This window comes from Pempheris klunzingeri, chromosome 19 (assembly GCF_042242105.1).
Source record: "Pempheris klunzingeri isolate RE-2024b chromosome 19, fPemKlu1.hap1, whole genome shotgun sequence".
Taxonomy (NCBI): Eukaryota; Metazoa; Chordata; class Actinopteri; order Acropomatiformes; family Pempheridae; genus Pempheris; species Pempheris klunzingeri.
In genome coordinates, this window is record NC_092030.1 from 16,944,751 (window position 1) to 16,969,261 (window position 24,511).

Consider the following 24,511-nt stretch of genomic DNA (forward strand, 5'->3'; position numbering starts at 1 on the left):
CTGGTCATAGAATAATTACAGAGGTCCAAATTAAGCCAGAGCAACTCAAGCCAAACAAAGTTGTTCTGTTCAACAACAACAACATCCTGTACCAGTTAGAGTCAGACAGAAACAAGATAAATAGATGTGATCAGGCAGCGGAGGTCCACCTCCCTAATCAGGTTCCAGATGAGCCTGGATGCCAAAATTAGATCCAAGCTATCTTGGTCATGAGTCACCACAACAAACACACAATAACGAACATGAATCTCATACAAAAACACACACTACATGCATGGTGACTCAAAAGTGGAGCTGCATGCCCCCCCCCAAGGTGTCATGTTGTGTGTGCCTTCTCTAATTTAGATCACAGAAAAAGTGCCACCTACAACTATGTTCTCCAGGAGAAAATGATCAAGATTAAGATTAATCTGTGCTACACACGTTCCAGGACCTTACCCTCTGTTTAGGGGAACGTTAAGTACAATTATGAGGCAACTTTATACTTCTGCTACATCACATTCAGAGGGAAATATTGTAGTTATTGTAAACACACAAACAAACTGCTCCGTAGTGCTACTAAAGAGGAAAAAAGCTCCACGTGGAACTTTTAAGTAGTTCTGAATGAATGATTTTACTGTAATGAGTATTTGTTGCTACTTTTGCTCCACTAAAGGATCAGAGTGTTTCTTCCACCACTGCTGTGAGGTGTGCAGATGGTGGACTCACCGTCTTTCTCCAGAGGATGGCTCTGTACTGAGGAACCCGCTGGTTGTTCTGGTCTGAGAGGACGACTGACAGGTAGAAGGGATTCTTCTCTGCATCTGTACCCACATAGTTCTGGTGGACTACACACACACATACAATTATATATTTAATTATAATTACACTATGGAAATGTAATGTGTGAAAGTTACAATCAAAATATTAGACCGATTGGGGTCAACTGACTTTTTCATCTTAATTATTTCTGCATAATATTTTTGCTCTTAATGACAGATGAAATCCTCTGCAACCATTTCTTTTTGATATTCAAAATTCCCTTTTATCCTTTTGCTTCTTTCTCTGCCTTTTTCTCCTCTTTCTTCCATTATTTTCTGCCTCCCTTTCATGTACCCCCTCCCCAATCTTCAGTTCTGTCTGTGTGTGACATGGGCACAGACAAAGATCTCCTGACGACACCAAAGCAGAGTAACACATTCCTTCCTATGCCTCTTCGGTTGACTTGGTAACATCTTCAGACACAATGCTTAACAGACCTCCAAAGCCAATTAGATGCAGGATCTCTGCCCGCATTGCTGTCCATTACCTTCTCCTACTCTGATTCTTTCTTTCTCCATTTGGTTTTTAGCTCTCTTTATCTCCAATAGCCACGTTTTTCTGCTTCAGGTGAGCAATGACTTTGAAAGGTTTGGTTGCAATTATACACTTATTAGTTTTAACAGCACCAGCTATTCTGTGTGAGAATAAAGCTGTCTCTAATTGATCATGAATTATCTTCATAGCTGGTGCGAGGCAACAGGGAAACAAACGAGGACTCACTGCTTGAGTATTCTGCACCAAATCATGAAAAAATTGAGAATTCAAGTAATCGAATTGTATTGGATGCTTCATCAGAGAGGAAGTGCTAATGTTAGAATAATTGGCCTAGAGTTCATAATGTGTTATGTTGTACGATGCAGTCTGCTCTGTTCAGGCTGTGAGACACAGATGGCTCAGCTGCAGTCCAAACAGGTCGAGCCAAGTTTCTGGAGACACAGCTCATTTTAAACTGCCCATGCCATAGCTTGATTAGACCCCGGCTGGAGGAGAAATGGCATTGCTTTTCTTCTACTCACTGACGTTTTGCTGTCTAACTTTCCTTCACAATTATCTCCATCCATCTCGGGCTCTGTGCTTTATACCTCAACCTTTCAGCTGAAGGCATTCGTCCTGATTCGAGGCCTGGACAATGATCTTTTGTTGCACAACTAGCTGCGCCGCCTACACTGCAAGTTTGAGAACAGGCAGGGTGTTAATGAGGATGGCGAGATGATGAGGGTCAGGAAGGTGAAGGAGTTGGTGAAGGTGACCGGTTCTAATGTCTTCTTTAACAATCTCCAAGGCTGCTCCTGTGAATGGCCCCTGCTAGCTTGCTGCACAGCGCTGGGCTCGTTTTGGAAGCCAACAGTTAGATCTTAATTGTATTATCTGTTGGAGGGAAGCCTTTGCTCTGTCTGGTGGTGGTGAGAATGAACGTCCTCTATTGGCATCCTCCCTGGGCGGTATATGGGATTAGAGTGTAGCTGAGACTCTCAGTGGGGATATGGCTGGATGCTAACAAGTTTTGGCCTTGAATGAAGAGTGGTGCTGCATGAGGACAAGGCTGACTTCATAAGATAAGAAGCGTCCTGTGGACCAGGGAAGAAAAGAGCCAGCTTATTGGCTCTCCCTTACCCCCTCTATTTCTTACTCCATGTGTGTGAGTGTTTGGTTTTTTTTTTTAACAGAGCAGAGCAGCACTGACCTTTTCCCAGGAAATATTTAAAGAACCATCTGGTGTGGTACTCTGGATTCTCCAGATGGACATCAGTTCTCCTCCAGGTTCCTGGAGTGTAGTCTGAAGTCTGTTTGTCACACACACACACACACACACACAAAAATGCACACATGTCACATTGTCGTCATGATGGTCACAGCTTGAGTCACAGCAGTCTTCTCTGTGGAAAACTGTTACAATATGCAGCAGTACAGATTACAATACAGGGCAGGAAATAAGATACAGTCAAAGCCTGGGAATGTTGAGCTACAGTCAGTCTTTTTACTGTTATTCTTATATCATCATGCAAATAATTCTGGGGGACAAAGATTTCCGATTAAAAACGAGAGGGTTTAAGTTTTGAGAGAGACCCTTTAGTCTTATAAAAAATGTTGGGAACTGGCATAAAAAGCCACAAAGACGTTAAGATCAAAGATCATGAGCTTGGAACAATTAAAACTGCTGAATATGTTATGAATATGTTACTGAGCTTGTTCAGTGTGGTGACCCAAATTGTCGGATGAGAAGAAAGTTGTCTATCTAATCCATTAAGGTGGCTTTAAGGACATATGAGATAAAGTTGGCTTTCAAAATGTATTGAATGATGTCTCTACATTTTACAAGAGTAGGTTTGGACCAATCTGAGCACTGAGGTAGATACAGTACCTATATTGTTGCATTAACCAATATAGACTAAAGTGTCTTTCAGTCAGTGATATTACATGTGATTGTTTATATTTCTTTTAAATGTAGATGCAGTGTCTACCTACATTCTCACCACAGGTGCCATCTGTTTATGAGTTGTTCGCACTAATTTTCCCCTTCAAATGGCTGAGACTGCTTAATTTGAATAAGGTTTAGTATCCAGACAAAGTAAACCAACCTGTGTTTAACAAGTAAAAAGCAAAGATTAGAGATAAGTCTCCTTTTCCATCCCATAAATTGTCTTGTGACCCCCTCATCTATATCTTTTGACCTATTGGATGGGCCCTGACCCTCAGGTTGGAAACTGCTTCAATAAGCAACTGCTGCACTGTAAATCATACTGGCAGCTGTACAAGTCCATCAGTCAAGAAATAATTAAACTTTTTTGGGGAAATTCGCTTTCTCACTGTCTTACTGAGAGTTACATCAGAAAATCGATACCACTCACTTGTCTGTATGCTAAATACGAGCCAGCAGGCATTAGCTATCCCAATTCTTTTCAAAGTACAGACGTGACAGTAATGAGGATCTTCTTATCTAACTTTTCAGCAAGAGAGCAAACGTATGTATCAAATGTCAAACTATTCCTTTAAGTTACTGTAGCTAAATAATAAAAACAACATGAAAACTATGGCCTCAAAATAGCCAGAATTTCTGATATTTTGTCCATTTTAGTGAGAGCAACATAGGGGTGAGATGGGCAGATGAGTGGGATGCATGTGTGCACAGAAGTGCATTATATTGTATGTACCTCATCTGACGAGCCATTCTCCACCCTGAAGCGTCCTGCCCTCTGAATGGCCCCATCTGCGTCACTGGAAATTAGCTGAGAGGGAGACAGAGAGAGGGAGACATGTTTAAAATTAGACCTCTGACAAACGGTGACTTGTGACAGACAGTAGTAAGCACTTCATAAATACACCAGAGCTGGCTATCATCGTGGACAAAAGAGGAACCACTGCAGACACATCACCTCCATGTGACAACGGCAGAATGAGTCCTACTACAAAACACTTGTGTCCTCAGCTGTCTTCTGCCGTGTAGACTACCAGTGTCTCCACACTCCACACTTCTTTAATCATCAATTATTACTTAGGTCTTTACAATGATTCCTTCATCTCCCTTCGCTGTAAAAAACTGTTTTTATGCTCTTTATTCCCCTCATTCTTGCATCTGCCACCCTCTACTTATCACCCCAATTATCTGTCTCTTGCTGACTCACCTCTCTCTACTACAGCATCAGAGAGGAGACATTATGAGAGCGAAATGGGACAGTTAATGATAGTGGGAGAGTGAGCGAAACAATAGAGGGCAAGGGAGGAGATCAGAGTGTATCCTCAGTGAGCATGTACAACTTTAGGAAACAGTTCGATATTGTGGAAAGCACTGGAGGCTTACTGGCTTTCTTGCAGAGAGTTAAGTGAGATTTAGGTGATGGTCAGTCCCATTTGTGACCTAAAATAATGTTCTTATACCTGTAACAGTTGAGCCAGTACAGACATGCTTTATCTGAACTTGGTGTGGTATGGCTGCTTTCTTATAGAGAACAGACATAGTATTTTTTTTTTACCTATACTTCACAAGCTAAGAATTAATGCAAATGCTGTGTGTGTATGCATACAGTAAATTACTCTACATGTGACACTAACATCTCAACACTGGTTAAGTGCTAGTCTCTCAGTGGTGCTACAATCAACTGACTCTCTAAATGATTTCCAGCTTCTTCTCATCCTTGTGGAAATCTACCAAACCCCCCATTCAATTCATTCCTCTTCACGACCCCTTTTTCTCTTTATCCCCACAACACAGTTGCACCGAATGATGTTTTGTTGCCAGGCAACCGACCTGCACTCTCTCCATCCTTTTCTCCTCCTGCCTCTCTTCTCTGCCTCTTTGCCCTCTGCTCTTTGACTGTCTTGACTGCTGTGCTCTACTTTGCTCCCCTCGCCGATAGAGGTCTCTGGTCTGCCGACATGTGCATTCTAAAAGGAGTTGGCTGGCTGTGTATCCCTGCACACACTGCGATATGTCCAGATGGCCTGAAATGGTCTGGAGGAGCCAAGCAAGAGGAGGATGAAAAGGAAGTTCCTTAGAGAAGGGCTGAACATGAAAAGCTGCTAAGCTTAGTGTAGCTGACCTTGCAGAAGACACAATGAAACTGGTGCAGCAACTAGCCATTATTTTCAACATCAATTAATCTGCTGATTGTTTTCTCTATTAACAATTTAGTCCATAAAATGTCATAGAGACCTACTTGATGCCTTCAAATGTCTCGTTTTGCCCAACCAACTGTTCAAAAACCCAGTGATATTCAATCTGCCGTGATATTAAAAAGGGATAGCAGGGAATCTTTATATTTCAGAGGCTGAAAACAAAACTTTTTTGCCATTGTTATTTGAAAATTAAATGATTAGATGCTTATCAAAATAGTTGCTTATTATTGTTATTTGCACAATAGATATTTAAGCCTTCACCACCGAGTATGTTTACATGTACATGAATATCCTGTGTATGATCAAGCTTTAGAAGTATCTCGGTTATAAGAAACCCGTATGAGCAGAATCAACTAAAGCCACATAGTGCCTCATCATTAAAACAAATATATGATAAATATGATGGTAAATATTGATAATGATCCTCATAATTTTACATTACAGTGTAGATAATGATCGACATGCTGAAATAAAGGGAAAGTCTAAGACTTTGATACTGCAGAATCAGTTCCAACAGCATATTGCATCGTCATTCTCATTTTCTATTGCCAGTAATGAGATGAGGAAGCTAAATCCAGCAGAGTGGTGACTGCAGCATCGTTCAGACAGCCTGAAACTAAACTATTCATCATCAACAATTGAAGAAAAATCAGTCTGTTCAGATATGAGCGGCTGAGATGTTTAGGAATCAAAAATACACCTGCATGTAGGTGATCAGAAAACTGGAAACTCTTATGATCATGTATAGAGGGCAATGATTAACCAGGTTTGCATGTAAACAATGACAAATATGATCAAAAGCAGGATAAAACCTCTAGAACTCTAATGTGTAAATGCGCTCATGAAACATTGTGATGCTGCTCTACAGGTCTGCGCATGATAATAAACAGATATTTAAAACCATTTTGTGAATGGCTACAGCACTGAGCCGGGCTGAGACTTGATCGGTTTGGAGAGTGGGTGGTGGGTCCTACTTCAGCGGCGCATTAGATCATGTCAGACGGTACAATGACGAGGGAGAGTGCTGAGAGAGCACTCGTCGTGTAAAGAGAGAGAGGGTTTAAGTCCATTCAGAAACATTCCCGTGGGCCATGTGGATGAAAGGTGAGAGTTTTACATCCTGAATAAAATCATTAATAACTGTCAGACTGACTTTATTGTTCATGTTAAATTAAATCTGATATGCAGCACTGCAGCTGGGGGATTAGACAGCTCTTGAATGAAATTCTGCAACTTTAAGTTCCGGGTCGATTCGATTAATAGAAAACATTATTGGTAAATCAGTCAATACTGATTTTTGCCAATTAATTGTAATACACGAATTAGAAGCTGGAACCAGAGAACAGCTGTCATTGCTGCTTGAAAAATTGCTTATCAATTGACTTTTAGTGGAATCTTATGATGACACTACTATGTTGTGAATTGTCAAATGTTCAAATAAGTGATTCCAAACACATTGCCTGATGTGAAGCACATTACATTAACACAGGTCATGCAATCGAACAATACCGTGCAACAAAAAACATTTAAAAGAAATCCTATTAATATGACATTGATTTCACCCAGTCTTAATATGCACAGAAGTAAAGCACTGGCTGTATTTTCTCCCCATGGTATACTGTATATAATGAGATAATACAATCCAGTGGTTGAAAGCCAAGCATGTTTACTGCAGGTGTGAAGCTCTGATAAACGACAGAGAGGTTTCTGTGCAATAATTGGCTGTGTCTTAGGAGAGTCTGCAGAAAATACTGCCTTCTCTCCTTTCATATGCATATTAATAGGCCTGAAAACAAATATATTTCCTGGTGTGTGGTGTGTGCTTTGCCGTTCAGTGTGTGTGCAGAAAATTGAAAGTAAATGCAGTGTCAGCGTTATCGGTGGGCCTTGGGGGTTCAGGCCCATCCAAAAAGGTCACTGTGCCCCCTTTGCCGAATTCTCTTCCTGACACAAAAAAAAACACAACACTGAACTTTTACTCGTATAAGTAAAACTAAGGCCATACAGTTTGGCTGTGGAAGTCCGCAATGCAAAATAAAGCAAAAAACAGCAATAGTTTGCATGCAGGAAACCATTTCTTACTATGAATAATAACCCCCTGCCTAGCTGGTTACAAACAGTTACCATATCGACAATCAATTACATTACAAGGTTGAACTTACATATACTAAGGGCCATTAGGTGGGTACTAATGTGGACATTTTCCTGGAATACATTGTTGCAAAACAGTACATCTCCAAAAAACAATGACAACAACTTTGTGCCACATTCGGTGCCTCTGTAACGCCATGTGCAAAAACTCTGATGTTGCACAGTCAACTTGTCCGGCTCACTTTTGAGCATGAACTCACTTAAAAAACAGTGAAACAAATGGAGAGATTTAATGTTGAGGAGATTCTGCTGCTCTTGTAGCGAGTTCACAAATCCACTTATGCAACTCTGCTGCTGCTTTGTACACTATGCTTTTTAAAAGTGGTGTTATTTGCACTTTTGTAATTGTGGCTATGTCTCTAGATGAGCATGTGAATGGTTGTAATTACGTGTACTGGCTCTTGATATGGCTTAAAGGATGTTGTTTATCTTTTAATTTGTTGTGAAGCCTATGAAGGCTGCCTACTGCAGGTTTATTATTCGTTATATAGAATAGCCTCTTGCAGCTCTGCATTAATTGCAACAATTAACGGATTCCCCTGTGCATCTTAGTTTATAACCTCTGGTTTTGTAGACGTGGTAAAATGAGTATGAGTGACTGTGGGCCTGTGAGCATAATTGACATGATACACTAATAAAAGCTATGTGAGGTGAACAAAATGCTCCCTGTCAAAGCTGATTGCCTATCTGTTCCTTATGCTATGGTACCGACCCTGACTGTCAAAGCTATAGGCCTCCATTTTCCTCCATTTCGCAGGATAATGGAGAGGAAACCTATGCAGTGTTCAGAAAGAGCAATGCACTGCCTCCCTAGTACATGTGTGTGTCTGCATGTGAGATAAACAAGAGAAAAAAAAAAGTGTGACATTCTGTTATGAATGTGCATTTAGGTAAGTGTTTGTGCTGCTGTGTGTGAATAGGCTTTCTGCTGTTTTTTGGTGAAAGAATGAAAAATGGCAGGAGAAAGGAGTGATTAAGCGCTCTGGGGGGTCTGTGCCTGTGTCTGTGCACACACACGTGCATGCACCACGCAGCCGCTGCTTCTAAATCATGCAACAGAAGAGTGGCAAAGAAGGAAAAGCTGCACTCCAGTGATTCCCATGTGGGCTGGAGGAGGCAGAGGGGAGGAAACAGGGGAGAGAGGGGAGCCCATTATGCTTCTATGCTTTAACAAACAACCCTTGAAACACCAAAGGTATAGATGGAGGGACAGAATGAAGGATGAGGCCAATGGGGAAGAGAGGCAAAGAGCGATGTGTAATGACAACAAAAAGCCAAATGATAAAAGAATAATAGCCGTCTCCACGTTGCGTAACCCCATGGGACAGGGCTGGGGTTTTCAAGCTTTATAGACGGAGCAGGGATGCACACACACTCACTCTCTCCATCTCTCCCCCGTTTACACACACACTTAAACAGCTCTCATTTTAGGGCATGACTTGAACATTTCACAAACACAATTGAGCTCACAGCGTACTCAGAGAGCCTCTGATTTCCCCAAGGCCCATGGGACAAAAGAGCACTGCAGTGCAGAGAGAGAGAGAAAGATGTGTGTGTGTGACTGTGTGTGTGTGTGTGTGTGGTATTACATCAATACTTTTGTGACTGCTGATAGATAATTGATCTCATCAGCGGGCCTGATCATGCAAACTCACAATCCTCCAGGAAGGCAGAGAACACGGAGGCACAGGCGGCAGAGCAGGAGAGGAAGAGGCAGAAGGAAGAGGGTGAAGAGAGGCAGGTGCACAGTCAGAGAGAGAAGAGATGAGTGACTAATGAGAAGACTAATAGAGGCAGAAAAGAGGAAGAAGGAAGGAGACAAAATAATGAAACAAAGAAAATGAATAGATAGGGGACAATTTAACAGAGAATGATTGATAAAGGAGGTATGAAGTATCCAGAAATCTTTTCTCTCCTTGTATGAGTATGTATTGTGGGTCACAATCTGATGCAATAGACATAATTAAGTCCCACCCACACCGAAGCGAAAAAACACTTCATCGCTCTCCTATGATTTGTAATGCGTGAAGGCACCTCTTTGAGACTTCTGTCTGCTAATTGCATTTTATTCATAATACTGTATTATAATTCTATGACAAACTAGCTCTACACAGTATGTCGTTTCCATGTCTTCTACTTGGATCCTCAACTGTTGCGGATTTTGCCTGGAACATCAAGATTCAGCATCCTTCTTTTAGCATTATATAACATATGCAGCCATCATATGAATATTCAAGAATCTCATGAAGAGTTCTTCTTTTAAAAGCAAACCAGCTGGAGACATTAAAATGTCAGCTGTAGCTGGAGTTTTAAACCAAATCACAGATATTCGGTGTCAGTGATGAAATCTTCTAGCAACAGTTGTCATTTCAGTCGACAAAATCCACAGTTGTGAGGATGAAATGAGGCCTGCTTTTGTTTGATTGTATATGAGATCTTAGACCCCATGTTTTGAAAATCATGGTGAATTTAGTGGGATATCTGGTCGGCTTAACAGGCCTAGCAACAGTGGCAAACATGGACACGGTGAAACCAGACAGATGAATGTGTGTGTGGCTAGTTGTTTAAGGTTATACAATAAGAGGAAGGAACATGAGTTCAGGAGAGTTGTCTTTAAAAGGTTGCATTGATAGAGGAGAGAATCCGAGGGATGTATGGACATAAATGCCTGTGTCACAAAGGTCATCTGATGACTCAAACAGTTAAGAATAAAAATACTACAGCTTGTGCATTTAGAGGAGGACGTGAAATGTGGCAATTGAAATCAGCGAGTATCATATATGAATGCAAAAACTCTATTTGCCTTTTCACAGCCTTCAGTCTGTCATTCTCCATAATTACTCCATGATCATATTTGTGAAGTATTTTTGTTATTCTCAATAAAATCAGCAATGAACAGATCCTACTAACAAATACTGACTGTGTAGTCAAAGCCTGGTTGATCTGAAGTCCATTGTGTTTTTAATAGTGTTTTTTTGATGACAATAAAGGTCTTTGGCACAGAGGAACAAGCTATATCAGGGTTTTGAACACACAGACTATTCTTGTTAGTAGAATGGTTTCATTGTTAGTTTTTGCCTTTTTGAGGAATTTGTTGAAAATATGACCAGACCCGTCCTTTAAATAGTATTATCAATTTGGACCAAGTGAGATAAATATAATTTTGAGTTTTTGTGTTATTGTTGAAGAGCTCTTCCACATTAAGCTGCGATCAGACTGACTGATCACTGCACAACATGCATGTGAAACCCCCCCTTATGTAGTGGAAGACTCCTGCAGTGCTAATAACGATGTATAATGCATGATGCTGCTGTAGACATGAGATGATAACGAATAACTTGTGAAGGGGGAAATTAGACGAGAAAAAATAAATCACAGACAAACAACATCTGTAACGTGGCTGTTTGCCATGCAGCCATTGACTGCACCTGATTAGCATTAAGACTGCCTGTGGCTAGGACGAATCCAGCCATGCCAACAGCACCACATCAATATCTACCCATTTATACTACAGCAACAACACTGGCGATGAGTAATCTCATGACTAGGACTGAAGGCACCCGCCCACCCACCCAGGAGCCATGCTGGTAGGGTGCAGCAGCTTTAAGGGCCCTCAAGAGTGGGCAGATGCTGCAGTGAAGCCTGGGATCACAGAGCGCAGCAGCAGAGTGCCATGCATCAGTCCCTTTAATAGACGATTAGTTATGTGTCAGAGAAAATGGGGGGAGGAGGGACAGATGGAGAGACAAGAGAGATAGAGGGACACAGTTTAATCTCTGGATGTTTGGATAAGCACCCACTAACACGTAGACTTCACAGCATTTTTAAATGAATTTCAAAGAGGTGTTTGATGCTCCAAACTGGCATTTTTTTAAATTAAATGTGATAGAGAGATGGAAAAACACAGAGAAGGATTATGCATACTGGTGAAGTTCCATACCTGTTAAAAATTACTTTCAAGGATTCAAATTCATTTTCAAGAATTATAACCGTATCACTGTATTTTTGGAACCTTGGATTACGTTTTTATGGGTAGATGATGGCCCAGTTATGTCTGAAAGACACAGAGTGTCATAAAAATTAGAAATAGAAGAAAATAATTCAACAAAAGGCACAGTTTAGAGCAGCTATATTTACCTCTGGTCCCCACCGGCCCAGATTTAAGTTGCAACTGGCCCCTGCAGCTTCATTAAAGTGTCAAACAGGCAACTGAGCTCCAACAGAAAAACTTAACTGCCTCTAAGTGTGAATACCAGTAAAAGACGAGGGTTTCAGCACAGGCAGCCCCTCAGAAAACACTGTGATCATTGGCTTCACAGACAATAGCGTCAGACATCTGTATTTCAAACTTTAAAGAAAAAGTTTTAAGTAATGAATAGCACCCACTGTAACTACCACTACCCTGAAGCACTCCAATGGTAAACGTCAGTTACTCTGGTTATGACTCACACATGCATATTTTTGTCCAAGCCTCAGTTTTATTACTTCGGTGACATTTCAGAAAGCTGTCCACACATTCGGACATGTGTTGGCTAAATATTTAAAGTGATAGATCACAGTTGACGCTTTATTTCAAACCAACATTATAGCATTGATTCACACTGTAGCACAGATGCAAATTTCTGTCACTTCTTAATGATTTTTCATATGCCAGAATGCTTCCCTTGTAGGGTGCTAATTTATTTGGTTTAAGCATCAATTATTTTCCACATTGATCTATTAATCATTTGGTCCATAAGGATTTTTGGTATTTCTGCTTAAAAAAGTGGCTTAAATGATTAATCGAACCGATTATCAGAGTAAATTTCTTAATCGCTAACATTATTTTGCAGCCGATTGTGACCTTGTGTAAAAACACGTCGACAATTGACACCAAAGACACCAAATTCAAAGTGAGAAGCATATCATAATTATTATAATCATAATTAAAGCTGGACCGTGTAACTTTTGAGAAAAGAATACAGCACAATTTCATCAATTGAATTCATGAGCAATAAAACACTTTGTGATCTGGTATGACCTGTAGCTTATGGTGGCTAATGTTAGTAGACGTAAGATGCATACGGTGTCTAACTGATACTACTGAGACAGTTACTTAAGGACTTTTCTACTAATAAACTACATTTTAGCATGTGACAAATAAACATTTTAATGGCTGTATTCCTAAAATAAAAAAACTGCCATCATCTTACAATTGTAGCCACAATGGCTGGATAGCAAAAGTTGCATGATCTCACTTTAACGTCTACAAACACACAAGCAGATGCAGTTACACACAGTGAGATGCACACACGCTGAGAGTGAGAAGAAATTCATGTGACAGTGCAGCGAAAAGCCTCTGAGGCAGTGACAGTAACACTTCTAGGCAGATGGGAGTGGAGCCGTCTGCTCACCAGTCACCGTGCTAGACTGACAGTTAACCTCTCACACAGTCAACACAGTGTTCCTCACACACACATGCGTCGTCTCAGTCGCATTCAGTGAAGTGAACTGCACCACACCAAAGAGCACAGAGCCGAGTCAAATGCACATACCCACACACAGAAGCAAAATCAACATGACACTGTGTGTGTCTGAAGGATTTCATTCTCAATACCCCCCAACTTGTTTTTAGTTTGCCTGTGTGGTACGCCACACAGCTTCGGAGACAGCCAACACCCGCGCCTCACCTAACCGACACCGCCTTCATCTCTGGGGCCTCAAATAAAGACAATTCAATTCTCTTGAAAAACACTGCCACGCGCTCCAAGCGGTTGTGTCATGATGAAATGGCATTAATTGTTGCCGAGTTCAGCTTTAGCGAGCAACACACGATTAAGCTTTTGAAAATGAACCGTGGAGTTGTCACTGAAAACAGTGACAAGACAGGCTGGAAGTTTCCTTTGTGTCGTTCGTCTTTATCTATGAAAGCAGATGCCATCAAGGAGTGTTGCTCATTTGTGTGGATGAAAAATGTGAGTCTGCTTGTGTGTGCTGACACAGAGGTTACTTCTCACGTGTTGACTAGAGTGACTTGGGCATGTAATGTGGCGTGTGTGTCAGCAGCAGTAGCAGGGTATTGATTTTGCTTATTCCTTGGGGTATTTAGTGAATTAAGCTTCCTTTCTTTGTTTCTTACTTTTTCCCCCATATAAAAGAGGGCCCTCCAGCACTTTAAAAGACACTCCCCCTATACACACACACTCCACTGCTTCTCCATCCTGTGATTCAATATGTTCCGGTGCTGTGAATCTGTGACAACATGAATATCCCGCTACACCTTAAGCTCCTAATGGGTTCAGAGTGAACGTAGGTAAGGTTGTACCTCCATGTCTATGGATTCGGATGTATTATAGCTTTGCTAGTGGAGTGGCTATAGGAAATGGAAATGTCAGTCTGCCATTCAGTTGGTTGGCACCCCACTTTGGTTTTTTTGCTACTTCTACTATAATTCTGAAGATGTAAAGTAAATGTATACAGAAGATTCACTGAAAGCAATCACTATGTCTCCATATAAAAGAAAAGAACTTTGCTTTAAACTACAAGTTTCTTTATCAAATGCACTTCAAACTCTCTCTGAGTAAATTGAAATATAACCAGAGCCCATGTGGGTCCATAATGTCAAGAGTGTGTGTGTGGATTAGAGTGAATCATATCACCACCATGGTGTCTGTGGAGGTACCTGCTCTTATTGGCAACTGCTATCGCTGCTTCAATGATGCCAAAAATAAAACAAACAGACAGGATGAGTCACAGCTCTGCTTATGCTTGTCTCTCTTGTTAGGGAGACCCTGCTTTGAAACAGTATCTCCCACTTGTGTTGAGACATCTGAAAACATGTTCTTCAAAGCACAGGAACACACCAGAGTCAAACTCGTGTTGAGAAGAGACACAACGTAAAGGGTGAAGCGATCTGTAGTCATAATAATGAGGTATATGCTGTGGTCACTGTAGCTTTACTTGATAGGTACAGCAGGAAAAAGAGTCACACTTTTATCATTATGTCTGTTAGCTTTACCAAAATAGTTTTTTATGAATAGAAAGTGTCATAAAAAACTGCTGACAGTAGAATGTGTAAAACATATATATTGTGTTCCCTGTTTAGCATATGGAGACAAATGAAGAGTCTTTTAAGATATTTCTATGAAAAACAAAAAAAAAAATAGATGAAGTTAAAGAAATAGAAAATATCAGCAATATCAGAATGATGGATATTTAAAAAAGACAGTAAAATTAATCACACCTTTCTATGATATATCTAATATCTTACTCACTTCACATTGGACAGACCCACAGCCAATAAGAACACAGATTCAGTACTGGCAACACAAGGAGCCGTTTCTTAGCTAAAAATGCATCCTGAATTTCTAGACTCTTTCCCCACCTTTGCACAAGCCTCCCCTGGAGACACACAGCCTTAAGCATTGTGAGTCGACAAAAACACTTTTCCTTGTATGCTCACACAAGCAATTATATTTCTTTTCCAAGAGAAAAACAAAAAACTTAATTTCACTGCAGAGTCAAGGACCAAAGATAATTGCTAAAAATGTAAGCTTGGCATCATGTGCTTACCCTCCCTGAGGCCATTTCTTAAGATCAACCTGGATTTATCAAGCCCTGCCATTAATTTTCCATTATCCACTTACTCTTCTATCAAACATACCACACAGCCTCTTATCCCTTCAGGAATTGTTAAAAACAGACTCATGCAGGAAAGGATTATTTTCTAAGGTTTATGTGAGTTTTGGTGATATACTTTCATTTACCTGATGAAAGCAATACTTTCTAATTACAAACAGACAGAACTGATAGAGCTCAATAAACAATCATAACACGGTGCTTCTCAAGGAGGCTGGCCTGGTTCACAAATTACATTTTGGTCACATCACCTTAAAATTTGTGCAACAAATGTTCTCAAATCCCCATTTAGACATGAAACATACCGGTAAAGAGAAGGCAACGTTGGCTTTTGGTATTAAATATTCTGATTAATTAGGAAAGGATGGTATTCTGGCTATGGTTCAAAGAGAACAATCATGAACAAAGAGGTGAAGAACAGCAAGTCTAAGCTACACACTTTGCATTTGTCCAAACAAGGTTTTGTGGTGCTAACATCACGCGACATGCCCCTTTGTTCCTGATGAAACAGTGTCACACGCAGTTCACACGCCAGCCTTGTCAGGTTTATGTAAACATACAGGACATATTAAGCAATTGAACAAACGACAAATGTGGTCATTTTTCTTGGAAGGACAAGGACAGTCCCGATTGGTGAACACGACTGCAACGATTCGTCTCCCACTGCTGTGTGACGGGCACACTTTAAATATTGAGGCTATCAGTGACCTCATCCTGGCTCACTCTCTTCCACAGTGTTTGGATACTGCTCTCTCTCACTCCCTTTTTCTCACATACACCTCCCCAAACACACACACGCACACCAGCAGCATTATGCATAGTGTCAGCCTGGTAGTGCTGATAGGCAGCATGTGGTTTCTCCTCCACACTAATCTGTCGCACACTTGGTGCGCAGCACTCATGGACAAACCCACAATGTCTATGGTAGGAAGTACGATCGCAGTGCGAAACCCTAAGACTTCCTGTCCCTCTGCGCTATCGGGATGTACAGACTCAGCTCGCAGTGGAGGGACATACACTCACACACACACACACTCCTCCCCCAAGCAACAATGACTCAACAGCTTAGTAATCAACCACAAAGACACACACTGCGCTGCAGCTTAATACCAGCAGCATCAAAACAAAACAAATGAACTTTGGAGGCTGAGCAGGCAGAGTCCTGCATCACTGTGAGTGGAGCTCCCACTGTGATCCACGCTGGCAAAGCACATCGCTGGACCACACCCAGTACGTCATGACTCATCAGTCCCCTCTGTTCTCCATCCATGCCAACAGAAAAGAGGGGAAAGGCAATAACAGAGAGAGAGAAGAAAGGGAGGGGAGATCATATTGAGAAGACCCAGCAAGGAGGATGAGGGAAAGGAGGATGAGGAGACGGTCACTCTGAGACACAAAGGGAGCAACAAACAGATGCATTGTGGGTGGGACTCACCAGCTCGACCGAACCATAGTGTTTCCTGCTGAAGTCTCCACGCCTGCAGCCCAAGTCCTCCGAGGCAGAGCTGCAACACAAACACATGGTCAGACACACGGCCTGTCCGTCCTCCGTCACACGACACAGACATGCATGAGCTGTGGCATCAATCATACACAAGTGGCAGGTGCAGCATCTGCTTTTCTTCTGTCGTTTTTTGTTTTTAAATCTCACTTTGTCTTCTTATTCATGCCCACTTCGTCCACCCTACGTCCTTTCTTTCTCTCTCCCGTTCCCTTTTTCTTTCTTTATCTTTCTCCTGTCTGAGTCTTTGGCGGTGTGGCGGGGCTGCTGGTGGCATGGTGACTGGCCGGGAGTGGCGGCCAACCCAGCTCTGATTGAGACACGGGTCCTGATTGAATTAAGCCAGAGTGATAGATGGAGACTGGCTGGGAGAACTGACTGCTGGTCAAATAGTCAAATGCACACACAGAGTGGATACAAATACATAAAAAGAAACTAACACACACATCAGATTTGAGTACGAAAAAGTAATGCTAACAGTTTAAAACATATTTATCTGTTCTCTAAAAATGAAGAACAGCTGAATTTTGATGTTTTGGGACTATTTACAAGTTTGTGAGGCTGTTAAAGCCACTCTGAGACATGCTGTGGTATCACATTGATGGAACACCGATATCATAAGCTATTTTTCTCTGTCTTTACAAAAAAATAGCATGGCCAAGAAATGTTCCCACACATACTAATTGCACAGATTAAACAAACTAGATATGTAGTCTTTTCAATTATCTTGAGATTAGATTCAGATTTTCTCATCACTGGCCAAAGCCAGCATGGCCATTTTCCCTGTTTCCAGCCTTATGCTGAGCAAATCTAACCTGCAGGATAGTTTCATTAAAAATGAGTATTCTTTTTAGGTGTGTAGGTTAAACCTCAACCTGTTGTCAACCATGTCAACCCATCAAACCAAAGACACCACAAACACCACAACTACATATTGGAGCAAATGTAGAATTGTTGCCAGATACAGCTTCTCTAAGGGTGTATAGAAAAATAAGTCTCATTTGTACTGTAAGGACCAGAAATTTCCCTAAAGTAATATACAATGTTTACTGGTTTTTACAATCTTTTAAATTGCCACAAAAGCAGCAATATTAGCAGCAATGTTACAAGTAATTTTGTTGTTAGTGGTGTGGCTCAGTTGGTGAGTCCACCGCTTTGGTTCTGACTGAAATATCTCAACAACTATTGGATGGATCGCCATGAAATCTTGTAAAGACATTCTAAGGACATTATTTAGTGCAATTTAGCAAATGTTGCTAACGTGCTACATTAAGATGATGAGCACTGTCAGCTCAAAGCTCAGCCTCACCGATAGCTTGGATAGAGTAATTCAAAGGCATAACAAACTTTGTGTGTGTGTGTGTGCCTGGTGGGGGTATTTTTTACCCTTAATGTTTACATGTATCTGTATAATTGCCTGAATGGTGATAGGACCTGCATGCTTTTTGCTTCCACTGTCTCACTGGACCACATCCCCCACTCCTCATACATCTCCTCCTAACTGCTCCCTCTCTGGTCAGGTTTCTCTCTCTCTGCAGAGGAGATGAAGGCAGAGTAGGGCTGTTAATACATAATGTACACTCAAGCTTAAAGGACGCATTTTAAAGTGCGTCGGTACCACAAGATGTATCCATCACCCTCTCCTCCTGAATGCTCTGTTCCTCTACACACGGGTGATTGGGGTGGGGTCTGCTGGAGCGCCATCACAACATGTACTCCATCACAGCTTTTAGCTTCGTGTGCTCCCGCTTTTTCTTCTTAGCGGCTTGGTCGCTATTTTTCCTACCCTTCACCTTTCCTCTGAGAGGGGGTCATGAAAAGGATTGTACCTTGGGTGGGGATGATTAAGTGATACCACCCCACCCATGTTCTTAATGAAAACCACTCCATCTCCTAGTGAAGCTCATCACCTTCCGGAAAGGTCTGAGAGTCGAGGCTTTTTGTGTTGTTTAAAAACTAAACTAAATGACATTAATGACAGATGAAGTGAAAAATGTTTTTTTTTATTTTGAAATTGTATGTATATACATGGAAGTCAAGTGTCTTGAGCGTGGCGAGTAACATGTACCTGTCAACAGAGCTCCAGAAGTGCAACGTAGTGGAGATGACACATTCACATCTCAAGTACAATAAGTACAAGGAATCAAGGCAACAAAGAGGGATCCTCTACAGTGTGCACTTGTTTGCCTTTTTTAGAAATTCTAGTTCCATTTACTGTAACTAAACAATTAAAACTGGTCCCAATCATGTTTTCCTCAAAATCTCTAGTTCAGAATAAAATATCTCAACAACCTTAGATGGATTGCTATGAAATTTGGTAAAGAAATTCATGTTTCCCAGAGGATGACCTGTAATTACTTGTGTGATCCTTTAAATTTTCTAGTGCCATCATCAGACCAGGTTACATTTTAATGTGTTTAACACATCAGCTCAGCTACACTTTGTGTTTAGTGCAGACTAGCAAACGTTGGCCTTCTAACACAGAAAACTAAGATGGTGAACATGATAAAGGACACACCTGCAAAATATCATCAGCATATTAGCATGCTGGCATGAGCAGTTAGTTCCACGCTGTGCCTAAACAGACCTACATGGCTGCCAGCATGGCTGTAGAGGCTCAGCCTTGCAATAATAAAAGAGTGATAGATTTTAGGCTTTAACCTTACCCTGATATGCTGCTTAACATGTATTTGAGATATAAGATATATGAAACCATTATCCTACTTTCACAGCTGCCCACATGTTTGGACATCATGTCTTGAACTCTGCACCACAACAGTTCACTAAGTCACTTTCCAGCAGTGTAGTAGCTGTTAGTCAAATAAAAATGACTCTGAAAGCTTGGACCAAAGAGAAATAGCTCTGACAGAAAGAGGTAAAATGGATATTCATTACTCAGCTGCTGCCCTCTGTAATGGAGTATTTGAAAGGTTACAAATTGTGGTTTCTGTCACAAGACAATGGACAGTGGCTGCTGAAAGGCCTCACACAGTACAATGAAATGTGAGGTATAATCACAACGCCACCCATCATACTAAACCTCCCAGTATTGCTCAACAAAAAAGCCAATTTTTATCAGTTTTGTTAAAGACTGTATGACTATTTAAACCCTTAAAATCACTCCACAAAAGTGAGACCGTCTTTGAAAGAAAAACCAAATACGTTGAAGCAACACCAAACACAAGACTGTTGGGAGGGACAATGAAACGCATGCAAGGCCCATCAGCTGGCACACAATTCAGAATCTATCGAACATTTTGATGACTTTTCAACATAATCTGTCTCATACATACATCCACATCCAGCAAATCTGTCTGTCAAGGTAAACAGTTTCACTGTGATGCCAAGTTTTGACTGTGTTTTGCAGAAGTTCCTGGGAATTACGGCAGAGATGTGAGGTTAAAATGTGAAATGATACATTTTTCTAGTCTTTTCATAATCTTTTTCTGTGGCCTTTTTTATCCAGTTCGAATTCATGTGATGCATGCACCACGGCTTGATTGTTAACTAATTTGTAACAAAAAAAACATTTACACATGTTGCTTGGTGCTCAGAGCCTCTATTGACAAAGTCATTTTGCTACAGTGATGTCTACACACTAGAAATAGAAAGCCACAGTCAGCTGCGATCATGAGGATGAAGCTGGACGAAGATGATGATGATTACACAAAGCGGAGACCAAAAAAAAAAAAAAAAAAAAGCCCATTCATACCATAACAGCAATATGACAAGTCATTAGTTAATTTCATGACAATAAGAGCATTTAACAAACAATTCAGGACATCTTTGGCTCTTCTCTCCTCATAATTGGTGCAGCATGGAAAGAAGCCTCTCTTCTATTGGCAGCGCTGTGCCATTATAGCTGTATGGTTGCTTTATGATTGCTCCCTCTCCCTCTCCCTCTCTTCTCTGTGCTCAAGTGCCACTGCAGCCCCATTCTCTTGTTGTCACTGTAAAAAGCTGCAGTGGCGGCATTTTCAGATCCATCTAGGCGGCTGGAAAAGACCTACTGTACTACTAAGTAACCTTAGGCTACATCTGAAGTCAGCTGCACTGTTTAAGCCAGATGCCTGCCTTCAGTGTGGCCGCATACACTTTATTCTGTCGCTGTCATACAGCCAGAGCTGCATGCACCTCCACTCTACCTTGAGCTGAAAAGCATGTTATGAATAATTCATCATTTTCCATGTACATACTGAAATGTCTGTCTGAAAAAAAAGAGGGGGGGGGCGGGCAGCTCAATTAATAAGCAAAAGAATATCTAGTTTATAAAACTGGTGACAAAGCTGCACATAAACCAGCTGTGGTTTAATTAAAAGCTGTTGTGGCTGAGAGAGTCTGTTGAGGAGTGTCAATACTTCCAGACTGGAGACTTGTGGATTCAGTGGCGCTCAGTTTGCCTGCCATCCCAGAGTTAATGGAAAAAGATCAATAAATTATGCACTTGATGCATAACTAGACAAGAATCAAAAGTCAACCCAAACAGTGCATGACTGTAAACAGTATCAATGCGTACTTTACGCACCAACAAATGGTTTGCACACCAGGTGAAGGTGTCTTCAGCTTTGTCTACTTTGCTCAGGGCTGCATAAAATATACCAGTGCTGCAGGGATTTAATACAGAGCGACGACATAGCAGCTATGCATTCAACAGATGAGATGTGGCATGCAGAAACACGGGTAAGATTTTGTTATTTTTTTTACCGCTGATTGAAAGTCAACAGTTTGTTAGACGCAGGATCCACACTGTTCATGTCCCCATGCGATGTCAATCCAGCGGCGACAACAACAAACCGGCGTCTTTTCCCCCCCTCTCTCTCTCTCTCCGTCTGTTTCTCCTCTCGCTAAGAGCGCAGGAACATCACTTCGGCGCAAACTCCGACAACAGCTGATCAAAAACCCGGTTGGTGGTCCGACTGTTTTTGGCTCCTCTCTCTGCGCGCAACTGGTCACAGCGTGATGATGAAGCGGAACGGCTCTGCCATAGGGGCTGTGTGTTTACTGTGTGATCCCTCTCTCTCTCTCTCTCTCTCTCTCTCTCTCTCTCTCTCTCTCTCTCTCTCTCTCTCTCTCTCTCTCTCCCTCCCTCTCCCACTCTCACTCACTCACATCAATGGTGCATTTCAATCCACCACATTTTCTTTTAGCTGGAGGCTCTGCAGAGCAAAAAGGCGCCATTCAGAACAGATTACTCTTATCGTTTTGGGTTTTTTCTTCTTCTTTGAGTTGCTGTTACATCACCGTCAATTACGCGAAGCTTCTCTACGATTACAGTATCCTGGAGCGCAGAGTGGTGTCAAGACGCAGGCCCGAGGCTGAGGTTCGCATCACATCATCAGCACTGAAAGAAGATGTGGAGGAAATGTAAACGTGCAACTTCTGCTCTCTAAAATGTGATTCCTGGTCTGTTGGGACCAGAAAAGGCAGGAAATGTAACCTGTGCTTTTATTTTGAAATCAATTAAATATTTGGTACCATTTGCTAATTAACTTGGCCTTAAGTATGAGTTGTAACATGGTTCTATTAATAGTTAGCAAATCATTTACTAATTGTTTATAGAGCAGTTATAAACCTTGATAAGGAGTGTAACTCTTGGGTTGTCCCTTCTTAACAACAGGACTAATTCATTAATAAACACTCAGGTTTCCCACTTCTTAATAAGAAACCAAGTCTGAAGTTATGAATGTAGCAAGTCATAAGCAAATTTTAATTCATCAGCTAAGCAAGTTGTTAAAATACATTTTGGTCCTGTAACAGTTTTTAAAGCCTTGTTCTTATCAATGGCTGATCTATAAATAATTAATAAATTAAACCAATACAACTTTAAACTTAACTTGTAAGAAAGTGGTACCAAATTTTCTAGCATTTCTCTTCTTTATGTTTCTTCGGCCTAGCTGATCCCCACCAATCAATTCCTTTTATGTGCTCCCTGGAGTCTACCCATAATCCCACACAACAGCAGGTCCAGGCAATGATGAGGTCATCCACTCATCCATGCAGCCTCCCTCCTCTACTTTTCATCACTCACCCTCTTGTCTCCCTTTTTACCTTTTCAAGATGGACCTTTCTGCCTTCCATCAGCAAACCCTCAGCACCCCATGAGGTCACTGCTATAGACACAGCATGCAAATAAGCAAACACAGATCTGAGCCTGCCATTTATTACGCTGCTGCCGCATTTATTTGACGAACTGAATCATGACACACCAAACTTCCACTCATGTGTTTTGTTGACATTGGCTTGACTTATACCAATACACTAAAACTGTATCATATGTGTAAAAATAATAAACAACATTAAACAACCCATTTTTCCCTTTATGCGCTTTTGGGTTTTTTCTGCAACATGCCATTACTTCAAAATTAAGTTTATTAGCAATTCTCATAAAATTAAGCAAAGTCAATAAACTTACAAATAAATTTGGCCATTTTTGGGCAACAGGAAGAAGTAGTAGAGAGCACAACTATGACATAATTATTCTTCATTTGGACTCATGTTTTTGGTCTCCACCAGCTCCTGCAGGAAATACATGCCCCTCAATGTTCACTAGCTTGTCTCCAATTGTATCTTTCTGCTGATTGGTGCAGAGCAGGTGGTGTACAGTGGGGCTGTATAGCTTTTTCACTAAAAAGAAACAAAAAACAGCTGCTATCTGCAGCCACAAATGGAGCTATGAGAGCGGTGGAGTGAACCAAAACAGTAAAGTTGTGTGCCAGACCGCTAAAAATTTAGCTGAAACTCACTATTCAGCTCAACTGACCCAAGGGGAGCTGCAGATATGGGTGATAATTCTCTATGGGTTTGTTACTACGAGCAACTCCTTTGACATTTTGTCATTGTTTTCACGGTGTCATTTGACACATTATGATAATTACAATTACACCCATTTTAGGCATCAGTGTTAAGCGTGTTTTGTTTAAGCTGCCTCCAGGATCCCAAACAGAACATCATGGGTAACGAACACTGAGAACACAAAGAAAACAGAGGAATGTGGCAGAAACATGTGAAAACTGACTAATTTTTGATTCTCTGTTCATGCACACACAAACACACACACACAGAGAACAGCAGGTGAAACATGAGCTTAGGTAAATCTGATATCTTCACAATAGCCAAGCCACAGCCTGTGTCTCCAGCTCAGTCCACACACACACACACACACAACATGAAAGAGTACTGGAATGCTCGGCTCAGGCTACACGGCACTCAGCTGCTCATCAATTTTTAATCAGTAGAAACCCCCCTCTGTGGCACGCCACACCACAGGAAAACACCTAAAGCTAACACACATGGCATTTGCTCTCGCTCTCTCTCTGCAAATGTGACTACCTTTAAAAATAGCTCATGTTGAAATGCAGCTGAAATCCGCAACAGCCTAAAGAAAAAGAAAGCCCTTTCAAAAGAAAACACTGAAAATAAAGCCTATGTTTTCTCACATCAGGATCGAGTTACAAACAATGAACCTGAGATACCTGAACACCCCCACCTCTAATTAGGGCCCTGAGGCCAATCAGCCACACACCCACACACACACAGACATTCATACATGTTGCATAAACACAACTTAACACACACACCCTCCCATTGTCACCCTCTGACATGCACTGCTCACATGGCCTTTGCATGAGGGCTTCTGGTTTTCAACGGTTGTTTGTGGAGCCAGCCCTAACCCTGTAACAAGGGAAGTCAAAAGAGGAAGACTTCCTGTTCATAAATCAGTCTGGTAATGTGTCCTAGGAGATATCATCCTAATTGCATAACAAAGTCACCACAAGAGAAATGGCTGGAATAATGTGACAGAGCCACTGATTCCTCACAATGGAAAAC

At 41.3% G+C, this 24,511-nt stretch overlaps 1 protein-coding gene across 2 annotated transcripts in view; it reads right to left on the reverse strand.

Annotated features, from left to right (window-relative positions):
• garnl3 (GTPase activating Rap/RanGAP domain like 3) overlaps positions 1-24,511 on the reverse strand; it is a 56,952-nt gene that overhangs the window by 21,516 nt on the left and 10,925 nt on the right. For both annotated transcript variants that reach the window (XM_070850411.1, XM_070850410.1), the window contains exons 2-5: positions 16,619-16,688; positions 3,954-4,028; positions 2,486-2,585; positions 709-827 (exon numbers count right to left, since the gene is read on the reverse strand). In XM_070850411.1, coding sequence (XP_070706512.1) covers positions 709-827; positions 2,486-2,585; positions 3,954-4,028; positions 16,619-16,688 — 364 coding nt within the window. The remainder of the gene's footprint in view (positions 1-708; positions 828-2,485; positions 2,586-3,953; positions 4,029-16,618; positions 16,689-24,511) is intronic.